This window comes from Trachemys scripta, chromosome 2, assembly GCF_013100865.1.
Source record: "Trachemys scripta elegans isolate TJP31775 chromosome 2, CAS_Tse_1.0, whole genome shotgun sequence".
In the NCBI taxonomy this organism is placed as follows: Eukaryota; Metazoa; Chordata; order Testudines; family Emydidae; genus Trachemys; species Trachemys scripta.
In genome coordinates this window covers 163,201,020-163,217,518 of record NC_048299.1, presented here as the reverse complement: position 1 = coordinate 163,217,518, position 16,499 = coordinate 163,201,020, and the positions used below count along the sequence as shown (strand labels likewise).

Genomic DNA, 16,499 nt, shown 5'->3' with positions numbered 1-16,499 from the left:
CCAGCAACCACACATCACTGAACAAAACCACTAACCCAGGAACCTATCCTTGTAACAAACCCCGATGCCAACTCTGTCCACATATCTATTCCAGTGACATCATCATAGGACCTAATCACATCAGCCATACCATCAGGGGCTCGTTCACCTGCACATCTACCAATGTAAACTCGGCCCCCACTGCAATGTGAGACGGGTTGTAGACGTTGCAGATTCAGAGTACAAGTGAGAGATAGGAAGAAATCTCCTCTAAGGAAGGTTTATTTCTTTATTCTCCTGCTTGGGATCTCTTGCGCTTTCCTCTGAATCAGTGACCGACAGCAGTGTCCCGTCATGATAGGTGCTGCGCAAACACACCCTGGCCGGGCCCTGTTGTGCTGGGCTGCACCAACATATAAATGAATCCCTGCCCCCAAAACTTTAGTAATAAAACTTTCCCCTCTGAACAGGCTCTTCAGGTTTCAAACCGGACTTAATCCACCGGATTGAGATAGGGGAGGCAGAACTCTGGATCCGGGATGCCGAGGGCTCCAGGGTAAACTCTGGGCCTGAGCGCCCCCCCTCAGGTGAGTCATCATAATCCAGTTCCTTCTGATTTACACACTTGCTAGCGGAGCACTCCTTGATGTGGAAGGCAAAGGCAGAGCGAGATCCATTGGCTAGGAGCTGAAGAGAGACAAATTGAAGCTGGGAACTAGGGGCCAGTGTTTATCTGGGAGGGGAATGAACCACTGGGAGAGCTCCCCTCAGGATGCAATGGATTCTCCCTCACTGGGAGTCTGTCGGTGGAGATGGGGCGTCTCTCTCTCAAAGCCCTGCTCTAAACCAGCCAGGAGTTACTGGGCCAGAGGCAGGAATTGCTGGGGAAGATTCTCTGGCTGGGATAGGCAGGAAGCCAGGCTGGATGGGCACAATGAGCCTGTCTGGCCTTGATATCTTTGAATCCTAGAAATCATAGATATGTGGGACTAGAAGAGACCAAGGTAGGTCATCTAGTCCCCTGCACTGAGACAGGACTAAGTATTACCTAGTCCATCCTTGGCAGGTGTCTGTTTAACCTGTTCTTAGAAACCTCCAATGATGGAGATTCCACAACCTCCCAGGTAATCTTATTCCAGTGCTTAACTACCCTCAGAGTTTGGAAGTTTTTCCTAATCTCTAACCTAAATCTCCCTTGCTGCAATTGAATCCCATTAAATCTTCTCCTGTTCTCAGTGGATAAGGAGAACAATTTATCACCCTCCACTTTGTAACAACCTGTTATGTCTGGGAGGACTGTTATCAAGGGTTCTCCCCTCCTCCTTCCCCCCCCCCCCCCCCCCCCCCCCCCCTCCAGACTAAACAAACCCAATGTTTTCACTTTCTTCATAGGTCTTGTTTTCTAGACATTTAATCAGTATTGTTGCTCTCCTCTGAGTCTCCCCAATTGGTCTACATCCTTCCTGAACTGTGCGGCCCAGAACTGGACACAGTACTCCATTTGAGGCCTTATGAGCGCTGAATAGAGTGGAAGAATTACCATATATACTCGTTCATAAGCCGAATATTTTTGGTAAAAAAGTGACGCATCAAAGAGCAGAGGTCGTCTTATAAATGGTCTACACCAAAATTTGATGATTTTAAACTCTATGGAATCATTGAATTGAATATCTAATACATTGCGTTTTGTTTACCTGGAGCATCTGCAGGCATGGAGCCCCTCGGCTCCCTGTGACCGCGGTTCGCCGTTCCCAGCCAATGGAAGTTGTGCCACTTCCCGCAGCTCCTGTTGTCTGGGAACGGTGAACTGCGGCCACAGGGAGCTGAGGGGCTCCATGCCTGCAAACGCTCCAAGTAAACAAAACGTCCCACGAGCTGCTTACCCTGACAGGCCGGAGCCAAAGTTTGCCGACCCATTTATTGATGTCAATACTGCAGTCTTTTAAAGTTGCAAAGGCTTTTTTTAGTGGACTAGATTGGCTTGAAAGGAATACTAAAAGAGAAGTGCTGTAGATCTGCATGACATTTGACCCATGCATTTCACAAAATACTATGCCTTAACGAGCCAATCAGAAAAATACAATGAATGATAGTACTATAGCACTGGTGTCAGTCCGCTACTGTGTAATTTGATCTCTTCATGCATTTCTATCAATGGACCTCATAAGTCTCGAGCCAATATGAAAATATAATGTGCAGAATCGATGGAATCTCTAATAAAATTGAAATAGCCTGTTATCCCCACAGACATGCCAATCTACAGGGCTGCTTTGAAATAAACAAAGAACAATAATAATTTGACAGTGATAAAGCAGGTGACATTCTTATATAAAGTCCGACAAAATCTGTAACTACAACAATAATAATAATAATCTATTTTCATACTAGTATTTAAAATGAACAACGGTGAAATCAAAAGAAAAAGGTCTGCTTATCACGCAGCGTTCAAACTTAAAGTTGTTGAATATGCAGAAGCAAACAATAATTGCGCCGCTGCTCGTGAATTCTGTATCAATGAGAAGCAAGTAAGAGAATGGCGAAAAAATAAAACAACACTAAAAGACATGCCAAGAAGCAAGAAAAAATGTCCAACGAGGTGCGCTTCATTTCCTGAGCTAGAGAAAGATCTCAATAATTGGGTTGTTGAATGTCGACAAAATGGGCACATTGTCACTAGAACTGGAATTCGTCTGCGTGCTCTGCAAATGTCGAAAGACGACAAATACAAGTCAGTAAAGCCGTCAATGTTTGTCGCATCAGCGGGTTGGTGTACTCGCTTCATGAACCGTCATGGTCTCTGTCTTTGTCAGCGAACAAAGATAGCGCAAAAGCTGCCGAGGGATCTGGAAGAAAAAATTGAATCTTTCCAAAGGTTTATTATAAAATATCGGAAGGAATATGCATTTGAACTGTCACAAATAGGAAATATGGGTGAAACACCAATGACATTCGATCTCCCGAGCAACAGAACGGTAACCGGTGTTGGTAAAAGAACAGTTTTAATTAAAACCACTGGCCATGAAAAAATCTATTTTACAGTGGTTTTATCGTGTTTGGCAAATGGATCAAAGCTCCCTCCTGTTGTTATTTTTAAAAGAAGAACCTTGCCTAAAAACATGCAATTTCCTGCTGGTGTCATCATACGTGCACACGAAAAGGGATGGATGGATGAAAATGGGACTATTGAATGGCTGGAAAAAGTGTGGAATAAGAGACCAGGAGCATTTTTCAAGAAACCGGCTATGCTCGTTTGGGACATGTTCAGGGCACACAAGACTGATGAGGTGAAAAATGTGGCCAAAAATATGAAAACTACTTTGGCTGTAATACCTGGAGGCTTAACTTCAGTTCTACAACCGCTTGATGTCTGCCTGAACAAACCCTTTAAAGACAGGCTACGCAAAATGTGGTCTGAATGGATGTGCTCAGGCATGGCAAAGTTGACAAAAGGCGGAAATCTTATGAAGCCCGAAATCAATCTGGTCGCCCAGTGGATCAAGGACGCGTGGGTGTCCATTCCTTCGGAAATGGTAGAAAAATCATTTAGGAAATGCTGTATCAGCAATGCACTCGACGGGTCAGAAGATGATGCCATATTTGATGACACAACAGAGGCTGCTGATGAGAAGGAATCTGAGTCTGAAGATGACGCTGCCAACATCTACGATGACAATGCAGGTGCAGCTGTGACTGAAGCTGAGTTTAATGAACTGTTTGGTGAATCAGAGACTGATTCAGACTTTGAAGGATTTTAAGACTTTTTAAAGTCTCATATTGTTTGTTTTAAATATCCATTTACTGATTTTAAATATTGACTGTAATTTTGAGGGTGAATACATATTCATTCAGTTATTATTATAACAACAACACGTTTTTCATTAGATTACATTAAAATAATTCTAGCAAAACTTTTGAGTGTTTCTTGTGATGCTAGCTTTTAAAATATAGCAGGGGTCAGCAGACTTTGGCTCCCGGCCCGTCAGGGTAAACCGCTAGTGGGTTGGGATGTTTTGTTTACTTGGAGCGTCTGCAAGCACAGAGCCCCTCAGCTCCCAGTGGCCGTGGTTTGCCGTTCCCAGCCAATGGGAGCTGCAGGAAATGGTGCCACTTCCCACAGCTTCCATTGGCTGGGAACGGCAAACCGCGGACACTGGGAGCGGAGGGGCTCCGTGCCTGTGAACACTCCAGGTAAACAAAACGTCCAGGCCCGCTAGCGGCTTACCCTGACGGGCTGGGAGCCAAAGTTTGCTAACCCCTGAAATATAGGGTAGGCGTATGAAAGGGCCATACAGTTTTTGCTATTTTTACCTAACCATCTTGGGGGGTCGGCTTATAAACGAACGGGCTAATGAACAAGTATATATGGTACTTCTCGCATCTTGCTTAAAACATTCTTGCTAATACATCCCAGAACGATATTTGCTTTTTTTCCCAACTAGATTCAATTGTTCAACTCATAGTTAATTTGTGATCCACTATGACTGCTTGATCCTTTTCTGCAGTACTCCTTCCTAGGCAGTCACTTCTCATTCTGTATTTGTGTGATTGATTATTCCTACCTAAACGTAGTACTTTGAATATGATCTTGTAGAGTTACTTCCTTTTCTATTCACGCCATTTCTCCAGTTTGTCAAGATCCTTTTGAATTTTAATCCTGTTTTTAAAGCACTTGCAACCCCTCCCCTCTTGGAATCATTTGTAAATATTATGAGTGTATTCTTTGTGCCACTGTCCAAATCATTTATGAAGCTACTGAATAGAACCAGACCCAGGACAGATCCCTGCACGATCCCACTCCATATGCCCTTTCAGCTTGTTTGTGAACCATAATACTCTGAGTACAGTTTTCCAACCACCTTTAGTAGCCTTGCCTAGCCTATATTGCTCTAGTTTGTTTGTGAGATGGTCATGTAAGACAGTATCAAAAGCTTTACTAAAGTCAAGATATGTGACATCTACTGCTTCTCCCCTATCCACAAGGCTTGTTACCCGTCAAAGAAGGAAATTAGGTTGGTTTCACACAATTTGTTCTTGACAAATCCATATCAACTCTTACTTATTACTTTATTTCATTCTGGGTGCTTACAAACAGAACGTTAGATTACTTCCTCTATTATCTTTCCAGGTACTGAAGTTAAGCTGACTGGTCTGTAATTCCCTTGGTAGTCCTTCTTCCCCTGTCTATAGCTGCATACTATATTTACCCTTTTCCTGTTCTTGGGTCTCTCTGCCATCCTCCTCGAGTTCTGAGATAATCGCTAATGGCTCAGAGATCTCTTCATCCAGTTACTTAAGTATTCTAGGATGTATTTCATCAGGCCCTGCCAACTTGAAGACATCTATTTTGTCTAAATAATTCATAACTATTTCTTTTCCTGTTTCAGGCTCAGATCCTACCCCATTGACACTAGTGTTCACTTTGTTAGTTGACTGATCACTGCTAACTTTTTGGCAAAAACTGAAACAAAAGAGGCATTTACCAGTTCAGCCATAGCTGTATTTCCTCTTATTGTCTTTTTCTCCTCATTACCCTGTCCTTGTTTTCCTCTGCCTTCCCATGTATTTGTAAAATGCTTTGTTTTTTCCCTTTATATCGCTAGTTTAGTTCTGTTTTTTTGCCTTGGCCTTTCCATTTCTTGTATGACACTTTTTTTTAATTTCAGGTCATTGAAAACCTTCTAGGTAAACCAGGGGGACCTCTTACAATACTTCCTATTTCTTTTGTTCATGGGTAATCTCTGACCTAGGATCAGACCTACATATGATGGGGCCTCAAAGCCCCAACAAACAAACGGATCAGAGATGGGGCTGTGATAAAATGGGAAGAGGGGTGGAATTGTGATATGGGACAATGGTGGGGTGGGAGATTTGAGGGAATGAGAGAAGTTTTTTGGGGTCTCATTTATCTAGTGGGTAGGACAGTGCAGTAGGATTCGGAAGATCTCGCTTCAGTTCTAGAAGCGAGTCACTACAGCTCCACCATGCCTCAGCTTCCCCAGCTGTGTAATGGAAAGGGCATTGGGGCTGTGAGCAATGTTCCCCCTCATTTTTTCCATCCATCTGCAGAATAAATTTTGTTATGTGCACCGAGGTAAGTGCGCCACCAGTAGAAACAAAAAACCTAGATATCATATATATATTTTAAAAGTTACCATAGGGATAATTACTCCAGCCAGGAGACGTTAGGTATTTTAGAACTCACTAATTAAATTTAATTAAATTTAAGTGCAAGAGAAATAAAAATCATGAAATGCATAGACCAGTCAAAACACTAAAGTCACACACTTAGGAAGAATAAAATTGCAGAGACTATATGTGCATTGTAGGAAGTACCAAGAAGTAACAACAATACTACAAGTATGTGTTCGGAGGTGAGTGTGAAAGAGCCAGAGACTGTGTGTGTATGTGTAACACACAGAGTCATTGTGTGTGCTGGGGAAGTTTCTGAGAGACGCTGTGTGCTGTCTCGAAGACACTCACTGAAAGCTCTCCTGAGCCCTGTCTCCCCTGCCCTTACTCTGAGGAGACGGGGTACATGGACTGGTGGGGGGAGGGAGAGAGAGAGACTGTGTGAGTTGGCTGCTTGGGGGCAAACAAGCACCTGGGTAGAAAGACAAGCCTGTCCGGCCATAGACCACAACACCTTCTAGGCTTCCCACACCTCAGAAAATCATACCAAGGTTAGGGTCGCCCTACAGATTTTTCAAATGGCTTTTCATGCCTCTGCCCCCTGCGAGAGCATCCCAGAGTCACTGGCCCTTGGCAGAGAAGGCGCTGTCCTCTCCACACTGTAATGATCTAAAACTGCCCCGTGTGCCACGCAGCTGCTGTGGAGGGAGTGGACACATTTGGGTGCCAGATTAAATCATCCTGTGGACCATGACTTTGAGTACCCTGGTGTATGGGCTGGGTGTGAGAGAGAGCGAGGGGGTGGAATGGCCTTTGACACATCCCCTCTCCTCTTGCTCTTTGTGGCATGAAACCTTTGTCACTTACATTGCTTCAGTGTCAATGCTTAGCACAGCCCTCAGCCTTAATGCGTCTGTGCTGTCTGTAGACCAAAGGCTGAGTGGCACCATTCACCCCTTCCAGCTCAGCAGTGCCAGGGATCGGGTTGTGACACAATACAGACATGTTTTCCAGGTTACATCACACAAACCCTGAGTGACTGCTCATCCCCTCAAATCCTTCCCCCCCACACACCTCCCCGCAAAACCCTCACCTTCTTGAGGATTTTAGTTTAGTTTTAGTTTTGCACAAAGACTGGAACCTCAGGCCGAGAGTAAATGATTCCTTCAAAAGGAATTCCTCGAAAAGGACTCACTCCCCCACAGGAATAAGCTACATTGTTCTAAGCAGCTTTAAACCGGTCTCACTGCATCCACATGAAGGGATTGTAGCCCCTCAACTGAACTAGTTTCAAACCATTATAACAGCAAAAAAACTGGGGAACAGGCCTCATGCTGTAAAACAGGAGAAAGTGAAGAACCAGCACCATGTAAACAAACCCCTTTGATTGAAATAAACACAAAATCAGTTTGAAAACAAAACCAGATAAAGCAAAGAGAACAGCAACTAAGGGATTTTATAGCCAGCTGACTGGCTGAGTGTACTTCCCCCTTTACAACACCTGCCCCCCTCCTCGCCCTGCCCAGGGGGAACTTGCTACCCAAAGAAGCTCCCTTCTCCCAGCACTGCAACCCTAACCCCGGCCTGCTGCAGAGGGGTTGGGGTAGAGGTGATCTGGGGGGCAAGGCCGTTCACTGAAATTTGACCCGCCTCCCCCACCCTCATGACCGTGGGTGGGGGCAAATCTGAGTGGCCCTGGAACCCCGCAGGCCAGGTCTCAGTGCCCGGAGTGAGGCGTTGGGTTCTGCCTTGTGGGACAGGAGCCGCCATTGCAGGGTGAGGCACCCATCCTAAAAACAGTCACAGACAAATGGGGAAATCGCTCCATCCATGACAAACCTGCAGCCCTAACCATGATCTAACACGGGGATTGCCTCTGCTCTCTCCAGCAGGGCTCGGGATCCTGGGAGGAACGAGGACACAGTCTGAGTGTGGGGAGAGCGCGGCAGGAACGCAGGATCCCACATCCCACAGAGGGATACATGCACAGAACGCAGTCCATCCCCGGGGTAAACTCAGCCAGGGACCAGACCTGGCTACACACCAGAGACTCCCCATGGGCCAGTGTCCCCATCACTGCATCGACTGCGACAAGAGGTTCAGGAACCTCTTCGCACTGACGCAGCACCGGCTCACGCACACCGGGGAGCGGCCGTACTGCTGTGCTGACTGTGGCAAGAGCTTTGCAAAGAGCTCAGCCCTGAGAACACACCAGCGCACACACACCGGGGAGCGGCCGTATCGCTGCACTGACTGTGGAAAGGGCTTTGCAGAGAGGTCAACCCTGAGAGCACACCTGCGCGCGCACACCGGGGAGAGGCCGCACCACTGTGCTGACTGTGGAAAGGGCTTTGCACAGTTTGCACACCTGAAAAGACACCAGCGCACGCACACCGGGGAACAACCGTACAACTGTACCAACTGTGGCAAGGGCTTTGCTCAGAGCTCAAGCCTGAGAATACATCAGCGCACGCACACCGGGGAGCGGCCACACCGCTGCACCGACTGTGGCAAGAGCTTTGCAGAGAGCTCAACACTTAGAATACACCAACGGGTGCACACCGGGGAGCGGCCATATCACTGCACCGACTGTGGCAAGAGCTTTTCAACGAGCTCAATACTTAGAAGACACCGGCGCACACACACCGGGGAGCAGCCGTACCGCTGCAATTACTGTAGCAAGAGCTTTGCACAGAGCTCAATACTGAGAATACACCAGCGCACACACACTGGGGAGCGGCCGTACCTCTGTGCTCACTGCGGCAAGGGTTTTGCACGGAGCACATACCTGAGAATGCACCAGCGCACACATAGCGGGAAGCGGCTGCACCATTGCACTGACTGCGATAAGTGTTTTGCACAGAGCTCATCCCTGAGAAAACACCAGCGCGCACACAGCGAGGAGCAGCCATACCACTGCACTGACTGTGGCAAGAACTTTGCGGGGAGCTCAAAGCTGAGAAAACATCAGCGCACGCACACCGGGGAACGGCTGTATCGCTGCACTGACTGTGGCAAGAGCTTTGCAGAGAGCTCAAAGCTGAGACTACACCAGCGCACGCACACCGGGGAGCGGCCGCACCACTGCCCTGACTGTGGCAAGAGCTTTTCAGAGAGCTCAAAGCTGAGAAGACACCAGCGCACGCACACCGGGGAGCGGCCGTATCGCTGCACCGACTGTGGCAAGGGCTTTGCCCAGAGCTCAACCCTGAGAATACACCAGCGCACGCACACCGGGGAGCGGCCGCACTGCTGCACCGACTGCGGCAAGGGCTTTGCCCAGAGCTCAACCCTGAGAATACACCAGCGCACGCACACAGGGGAGCGGCCGTACCACTGTGGCGATTGCAAGAAAAGTTTCAGCAGTGCCAGTACGCTGACCAGACATCAGCGCACACACACACCGGGGAGCAGCTGTACCGCTGTGCCGACTGTGGTAACAGGTTCAGCAATGCCAACAAGCTCACCCAGCTCCAGTGCATGCACACCGGGGAGCAGCCGAATCGCTGTGCTGACTGTGGCAAGGGCTTTGCACACAGCTCAAACCTGTGAATACATCAGCGCACACACACCGAGGAACGGCCATTCCAATGTACTGTCTGCAGAAAAAGCTTTGCACGGAGCCAATACCTGAGAATACACCAGTGCATTCACAGCGGGGATCGGCTATACAGGTGTGCTGACTGTGGCAAATGCTTTGCTCACTTGGGCAACCTCACCTGGCACCAGTTGACTCACTAACACCCCTCTGCCACTGCCAGGGCCCAAGGGACTTCTGGCAGCTGGTGGGCCTGGCACAGCACCAGTGGATGCAGACCGGGAGTGGTCCTGGCCCCGTGATGCCCAGAAGAGACAGTGAGGGACAGGGAATGAGACTTAACTGAGCAGTGTGGGGAAGAGCAGACAGGTGGGGGGATTTTAGAGTAGATGGTCACAGCCTGCTTCATTAGGGACCCCTGCATCTAGGTGGGGTCCAGCCAGGTCTCTCTGTCAAACTCCCCCCAACACATAGAGCTGTGAGGCAGCCAGGACAATCCCTCCCCACCCCCCATCTAGATGGGACTGAGTCAGGAACTCCCCCCCCCCGCACCTACCTCGTTTTCAGACAGGGTGACTCTTGGGTGACATCTGTCTCAGCATGGATTGGCCCGAGGGGCGGGAGAGCCCAGTGCGTGTGATCGAAAGAAGACTGAGGAACTGCTCATACCGTCTATTTTAAATAGAAATGGGATGAAGAAAAACTATATACCTAATGTGTAACAAAGGTCGGTCTAGCCAGGTGATTCTTTGCTATAAAAGAAGCTGATGCATTCGGATGGTGTGTGGAGAAGCCAATGTGAAGTGTAAATCATTAAAATAAACCAGCCCAAATGTACTAAGGCCTGACTAACCATGAGGCCTGATGAACTGTGTGACTGGCAGGTGCAAAGAGAGTTTTGCATTACTCCTTGGGGAATTCTGTGCCAAAAAAAAAAAAAATTCTGCATATTTTATTTGTCAAAATAACACAATATAATCACACTCATTTCAATCATTTTGATAGTTTATTTCAAACTACCTATCAGCAACTGTTTGTAACAATACAAACAAAAAAGATTCAGGAAGTGATTTTTCACCAATAGACTCCTTACTAGACATTTAAACACAGAACTTTGAGTAATAATTCATTTAAACTACAATATAGAACCGTATTTCCCGCACCCCTCAGAAGCAGTGCAAAGGCTTCGGGGAGCCAGTGGTAATGAAGAAGCTGAGGGAGAGGGAGGTAATTGCTGGGAAGGAGCCTGAAGTGGACTTTGAGAGTTGCTGGGTGTGAGTGGGAGAAGTATGGAAGAGGCGGTTTTCGAGGGAGAGGGGAAGAGTGATTGTTAGCGATTTGGGGAGCCTCCCTTATTAAACCCTGGCTCACCCTTGGCCTCTCCGATTGAGTCAGGCACATCTGCCCTCTGTCCTCATGTGTCCCTGCATCCCCCCATCCCCGTGTGTCCCTGTCCCCCCTTCCACCCCTATGTGTCCCTGCATTCCGACTTGCATTCTGCCCCTGGATCATTGTTATTTCATTAGCTCCTGTGAGCCCCCAGGAGCCCTGTGTACCCCGCTCTGTCCATCTCCCCCACATTCCTTGCCTCCACACCTGACCCCATGGGCAGAGCACGGTGAAGTATCCTCTGACCCCCTCCGCCTCTCTGGCTGGCTGCTCCAGCCATAAGCCAGCTGCCCTCTCTTCTGGTGCCACAGCAGCCCCTAGAGGGGAAAAGGTGTAATTGCAGTGCTTCTTCAAAATCAATTATTCTGGGGTGAAAAATAATATGTGGAGCACATGAAGTTTGTGCTTGCGCAGATGGTGCAGAATTCCTCCATGAGCATCGCATATGAAGTGACATCACTGACGTAATCATTGACGTGTAGGGAAAAATCAAGCTCTGGTACAGAGGTGCGTAGAGCTGTTAGTGTTCTTCCATCAACTGTTCTCTCCTGTTAGCCATGCCCACGGACCGCACAAATGAGTCAAATCACTGTCTGTGTCTCTGGTGAACTACTCTCCAAGGACAGAGTCATCCAGGAGTGGAAAGAGTCTTTCCATAGAGATTGTTGGAACTTCTAGATGGAAATTTCTGCTAGGGATGTAAATACCGTTTTAAAAGTTAACCGTTTAAACGATTAAAATATGTCATTTAAACAGGTAACGGTTGAAGTGGCTGTGGCCCATCTGGCTGCTGGGGCTGCGATCTGGCTGGATGGCGCTACTGCAGCGGGGCCCACTCTGGCTGGGGGGCGATGCTCAGGCCGCTGCGGCCAGCCACCACTGCTCCAACTGCGCACCACGGCTGGTGCTGCAGCCGGGCCTGCTGTCGCGAGGCAGCGCTGCTCCGGCCTGGTGCCATGTCTGGGCCTGCTCCAGCCGGGTGGTACTGCTGCAGCCAGACAGCACAACTGGGCCCACTCCGGTTGGCGTGGGGGTTAACAGTTAAGGTAAGCGTAGTCTTACCAGTTCACCACTTTACCTTGTACATCCCTAATTTCTGCACACAGCTAAGGGTGCTGATGGAAAGCATGGAGTCATGCAAGGCTGGCCAAAGGAGCACAGGGCAGGGAGCCCATGGAAAGTAGCTTGTGGAGGTAGGTTACTGACTGGAGCTGAGGTTCACTCCATGACTCCACAAGTCTGACACCAACTGGAACGGCACAAAGTGTTTTACACAGGGATACTGGAGTTTTTCAAAGTTTCAAGAGGCCTCTAGGATGGAATACATCCCTGTATCCAAACCCTACACACGACTATAATAGTCTGTACAAATTATGCCTTATAAGGTAGGTATCATTTGAAAACTCATAACTTACTGGCCGGTATTATCATAGTGAAATGTTTGCCGCAACTTTATATAAAAATTACGAACATAAACTGAAATTGCAACTGAAGTGTGTTTACCAGACACGTCTCAGGAGTGGGTAAAATTGTTTCTCAAAAACAAAGGAGAAGTTAACGTCTGTAGCCGAGCATGAAACCTCTTCCCACCATATTCATGTCTCCCCACTCAGCTGAGAACATTTCTAGGGGTCGCTTTGAGAAAATTCTGCTATTCAAAGAGTGATTGAACTATAAAAGAGAGGGGTAAAAACATCTCTTGTTATTTTTCCCCATTCATCTCTTGTTATCACCTAAGAGGACCAAAAAAAAAGGGGGGGTAATCCTTGGACCTCTGGAACTGATCGTTAACTGAAAACTTAGATAGCAATGCTACTGGAAACCTGTGGTAAAGGACTTCACTTTGCACCACGTCTAGTTTGTTCAGTTTAGTACTAGGAACTGTTTTTATCTCTTTTTCTTGAAATCATTTCTGACTTTGATGCCTCATCACTTGAAATCTACCTGTGTGATTAAATAAATTTGTTTTCTTCTTTAATTGAAATGAAGTGAACTGTGGGTGTAACTCCATTTGGGGTGGGAAAAATGTATGTATATTGCTCCCCTTAGAGGGGCAATGGACCTGGTCTATCAGGACGGTCCAGGAGAGGGCTGGACAATACAGGCCACACATTTCTGGGGGGAAATCTGGGACTGTGTGTGTATTGGGGTCACCCTGCAGTAATAACCAAGGCTGTGAAAGCCAGAGTGTGAGTTGAGCTGAGCTACACACAGACACTCGGGGTAAGACCGGAAGCTGGAGGCTGTTTGTGAGGGTCCGGGTTGGGAGCGACAGCAGCAAAGCATTACTGGGCCCCCCAGGTTACAGGGCAGGCGATGCCACTGTCCCTCCCCCAATGTTCGGGATTACACCCTGGATTGCGATAGCCTCATTGTCTCGTTGGACAATGAGAATGGACACAACTCCTATCCTGGTTGGATGATCCAAGATTCTGCCATGAGTACGGGTCATTTCCTGATTGGCCCAGGCCAGCTTTGCCCAGCAGAGTGACCAGGCCACACACTCCAACAGGACCAGACTGTGTTTGCGTAGACATGCCTACTCTGCCTAGGTGCGTAGCAGGCGGCTGGTATGTAGATTTTGTGTAAAGAGTCCAGAAGCTGTGTGACTTGCCTCTTTGTAGGGGTTAGCAACAGAAATCCTTAAACTCAAGCGCGAGTCTTTTCTTGCAGCTGGTGATTTCTAAAGCAGACATCAGGCTGGGAAAAGCTAGGCGCTGAGGCCTAGTGCTTGTGTGGGAACGATGGCCAGGGAGACTGTGCTTGCTGTGAGGTTCCCCACAACTTGCTCAAATCTGTAAAAGCTGAGTTAAGTGGCGCAACCTCAGAACATCCTGTCGTGGGAGCGGGGAGCAGCAGCAGGGACTAGTGGCAGTAGAGAAAGAGCGGCCAAGCGGTGGCAGAGAAGCGGTGGCGGCTGTGAACCAGTTGCAGAGGTATTGCTCCCTGGGGTGGGAGATGAATCCTGTGAACGCACCGCTGGGTCTTGGCTAACCAATGGTGAGCGGGGTGCACGGGCGGGGGAGGTCAGTGATATGGTAAGGGACATTAATTTTGTAAGACTTTCACGCTGGCTAGGTGGGAAACTGAGGCAAAGGACACTGCCCAATGCACTGTGAGGGCTGTTTGCTTCTGGTCATGTGCTTCGGAATGTGGTCATGGTGTGTTCCCAAATTAATGCAGGTTCCCTTTCCCTTTTATTAAAGGTTTGACTTTGTTATACATAGATTCAGGGCTTCCGAGTAGGGAAGTGTGGCCACGTAGAGGTGCCAGGGATGGTGATAGGTTTTACTAGATTACTGGGTGGGGGTTTGAGACAGTTCTATTTCTCAGATAAGCACAGCCAGATGGGGTCAGACCAAAGGTCCATCTAGCCCAGTATCCTGTCTTCTGACAGTGGCCAATGCCAGATGCTTCAGGGGGAATGAACAGAACAGGTAACCATCAAGTGATCCATCCCATCACCCATTCCCAGCTTCTGGCAAACAGAGGCTCAGGTTTTGCATCCCTGACCATCCTGGCTAAAAGCCATTGATGGACCTTGTCCTCCATAAACTTATCTACTTTTTTTAACCCTGTTATAGTCTTGTCCTTCACCACATCCTCCGGCAAAGAGTTCCACAGGCAGACTGGGTGTTGTGTGAAGCCATACTTCTTTCTGTTTGTTTAAAACCTGCTGCATAGTAATTTAATTGGGTGACCCCAGGTTCTTTGTTATGTGAAGGAGTCAATAACATTTCCTGATTCACTTTCTCCGCACAAGTCACGATTTCACAGACCTCTGTCATATCCCCCTTAGTCGCCTCTTTTCCAAGCTGAATAGTCAGTCGTTTTAATCTCTCCTCATACAGAAGCTGTTCCATCGCTCTAATCACTTGTGTTGCCCTTCTCTGCACCTTTTCCAAATCCAATAGATCCTTTTGGGGATGGGGAGACCAGATCTGCATGTAGTATTCAAGGCGTATGCGTACCATGGATTTATATAATGGCATTACGAGTTTTTCTAGCTTTTGCTGTTTCACCAGTTCAGACTAGTTGCTATTTGAATAGCTGAGGCTAGAGTTAAATCTCTCTTCAATTGTAGCTGCTGTGAAAAGTTTTTCTCTGTTAACCCAATAACCAGCCAGCCTCTGATATTTTCAATTCAATTCAAAATCACAGTTTTCAGCCAATTTATGCAGAGCTCTTATAAAACATTCAACATTTCTCCTGGTTCTTGGATTCTTAGGTGAAAACATGTTTTTCATAAACTGCATTTCTGTGGAGTATAAAGTATGTATCACATCTTTGTGACTGTCTTCAGTAAAGTCAAAGGGTTTAAAAAAGCTCTGCTCTGCTTGCTTCCCCATGGCATAAATTAAAGAAGATACCGGTATGTTTCCAGTTGCTTTGTGGAGTTTGTTTGCAATTCAAAATCTTGCAAAATACTGCTTCCAGTCTGTCCATTCTGAAGGTTTGCCAAAGCTGAAGTTCTCTGGGACACTGAAAAGTGTCATGTTGATGAGATCCTGCTACCTTCGTTGCTGTTTGACTTGTGTTTCTGTTCCTAAGTTACTCCTGACACCATGTCATGCTCCTGTCCCGGATATGGACTGGCTACAGAGTTTGCTTATTCATACTAGATGTGTTCATCATAAGCTCTGTTAATGCTCTGCCAAGTATGGCTAAGATTACTTAAATACGGTGCTTTTACATACAGTGCCCCCTGGTGGCTGAACACTACAATACAGTTTAGCATTCCATTGCCGCAGTTCTTTTAGCCTAACCAACCTAGTTCTTCTTCGAGTGCTTGCTCATATCCATTCCAATAGGTGTGTGCGCGCTGCGTGCACGATCGTTGGAAGATTTTTACCCTAGCAACACTCGGGTCAGCTGAGGCGCCCCCTGGAGTGGCGCACTTACGGCGCCAGATATATGCCCCTGCCGACCCAGTGCCCCCTCAGTTCCTTCTTGCCACCCGTGACGGTCATTGGAACAGTGGAGCGCGGCATAGCTCATCTCCACCGCCCTAGCTCTTTACTCGTTCTACTGTAGATAGTTGTTTAGTGTAGTTTTTAATAGTTTTAACAGTTATAGTGTAGTTAACAGTAAGTTTTGTAGATAGTGTAGATAGTACTTGGAGGGAACGGGGTTTATCCCCTTCCCTCCTTAGGGAACGGGGTTTATCCCCTTCCCTCCTTCCCAGTACCAAGGCCCATGCCTAGGTCTCCGGGTTTCAAGCCTTGCTCAGCCTGTCTCAAGCCGATGCCCATTGGAGACCCCCACGACTCCTGCTTGAAGTGCCTGGGGGAATCCCATCAGCCAGATAAGTGCCTCATTTGCAAGGCTTTCAAGCCTCGGACAAAAAAGGAGTGGGACTTTAGTTTAAAACAGCTCCTAATGGAAGCGGCACTTAGCCCGGTGCCCTCGGCACCACACGTGGACCAGGCGCCGTCGGTCCAAAGCGCGACTCCGGCACCGGAAT

At 47.8% G+C, this 16,499-nt stretch overlaps 2 protein-coding genes across 2 annotated transcripts in view; both read left to right on the top strand.

Annotated features, from left to right (window-relative positions):
• The window catches only part of LOC117873098 (zinc finger protein 135-like), a 44,260-nt gene extending 32,478 nt beyond the window's left edge, over positions 1-11,782 (top strand). Inside the window, exon 5 of the mRNA XM_034762128.1 lies at positions 8,234-11,782. Within this exon, the coding sequence (XP_034618019.1) occupies positions 8,234-9,742 (1,509 nt within the window). The 3' untranslated portion in view covers positions 9,743-11,782. The remainder of the gene's footprint in view (positions 1-8,233) is intronic.
• On the top strand, positions 2,445-3,881 carry POGK (pogo transposable element derived with KRAB domain). The gene is made up of 2 exons (XM_034762127.1): positions 2,445-2,975; positions 3,021-3,881. The coding sequence occupies exons 1-2, from the start codon at positions 2,544-2,546 to the stop codon at positions 3,732-3,734; spliced, it is 1,146 nt and encodes a 381-aa protein (XP_034618018.1). The 5' UTR covers positions 2,445-2,543; the 3' UTR covers positions 3,735-3,881.
• Positions 11,783-16,499: the final 4,717 nt, after the last annotated feature.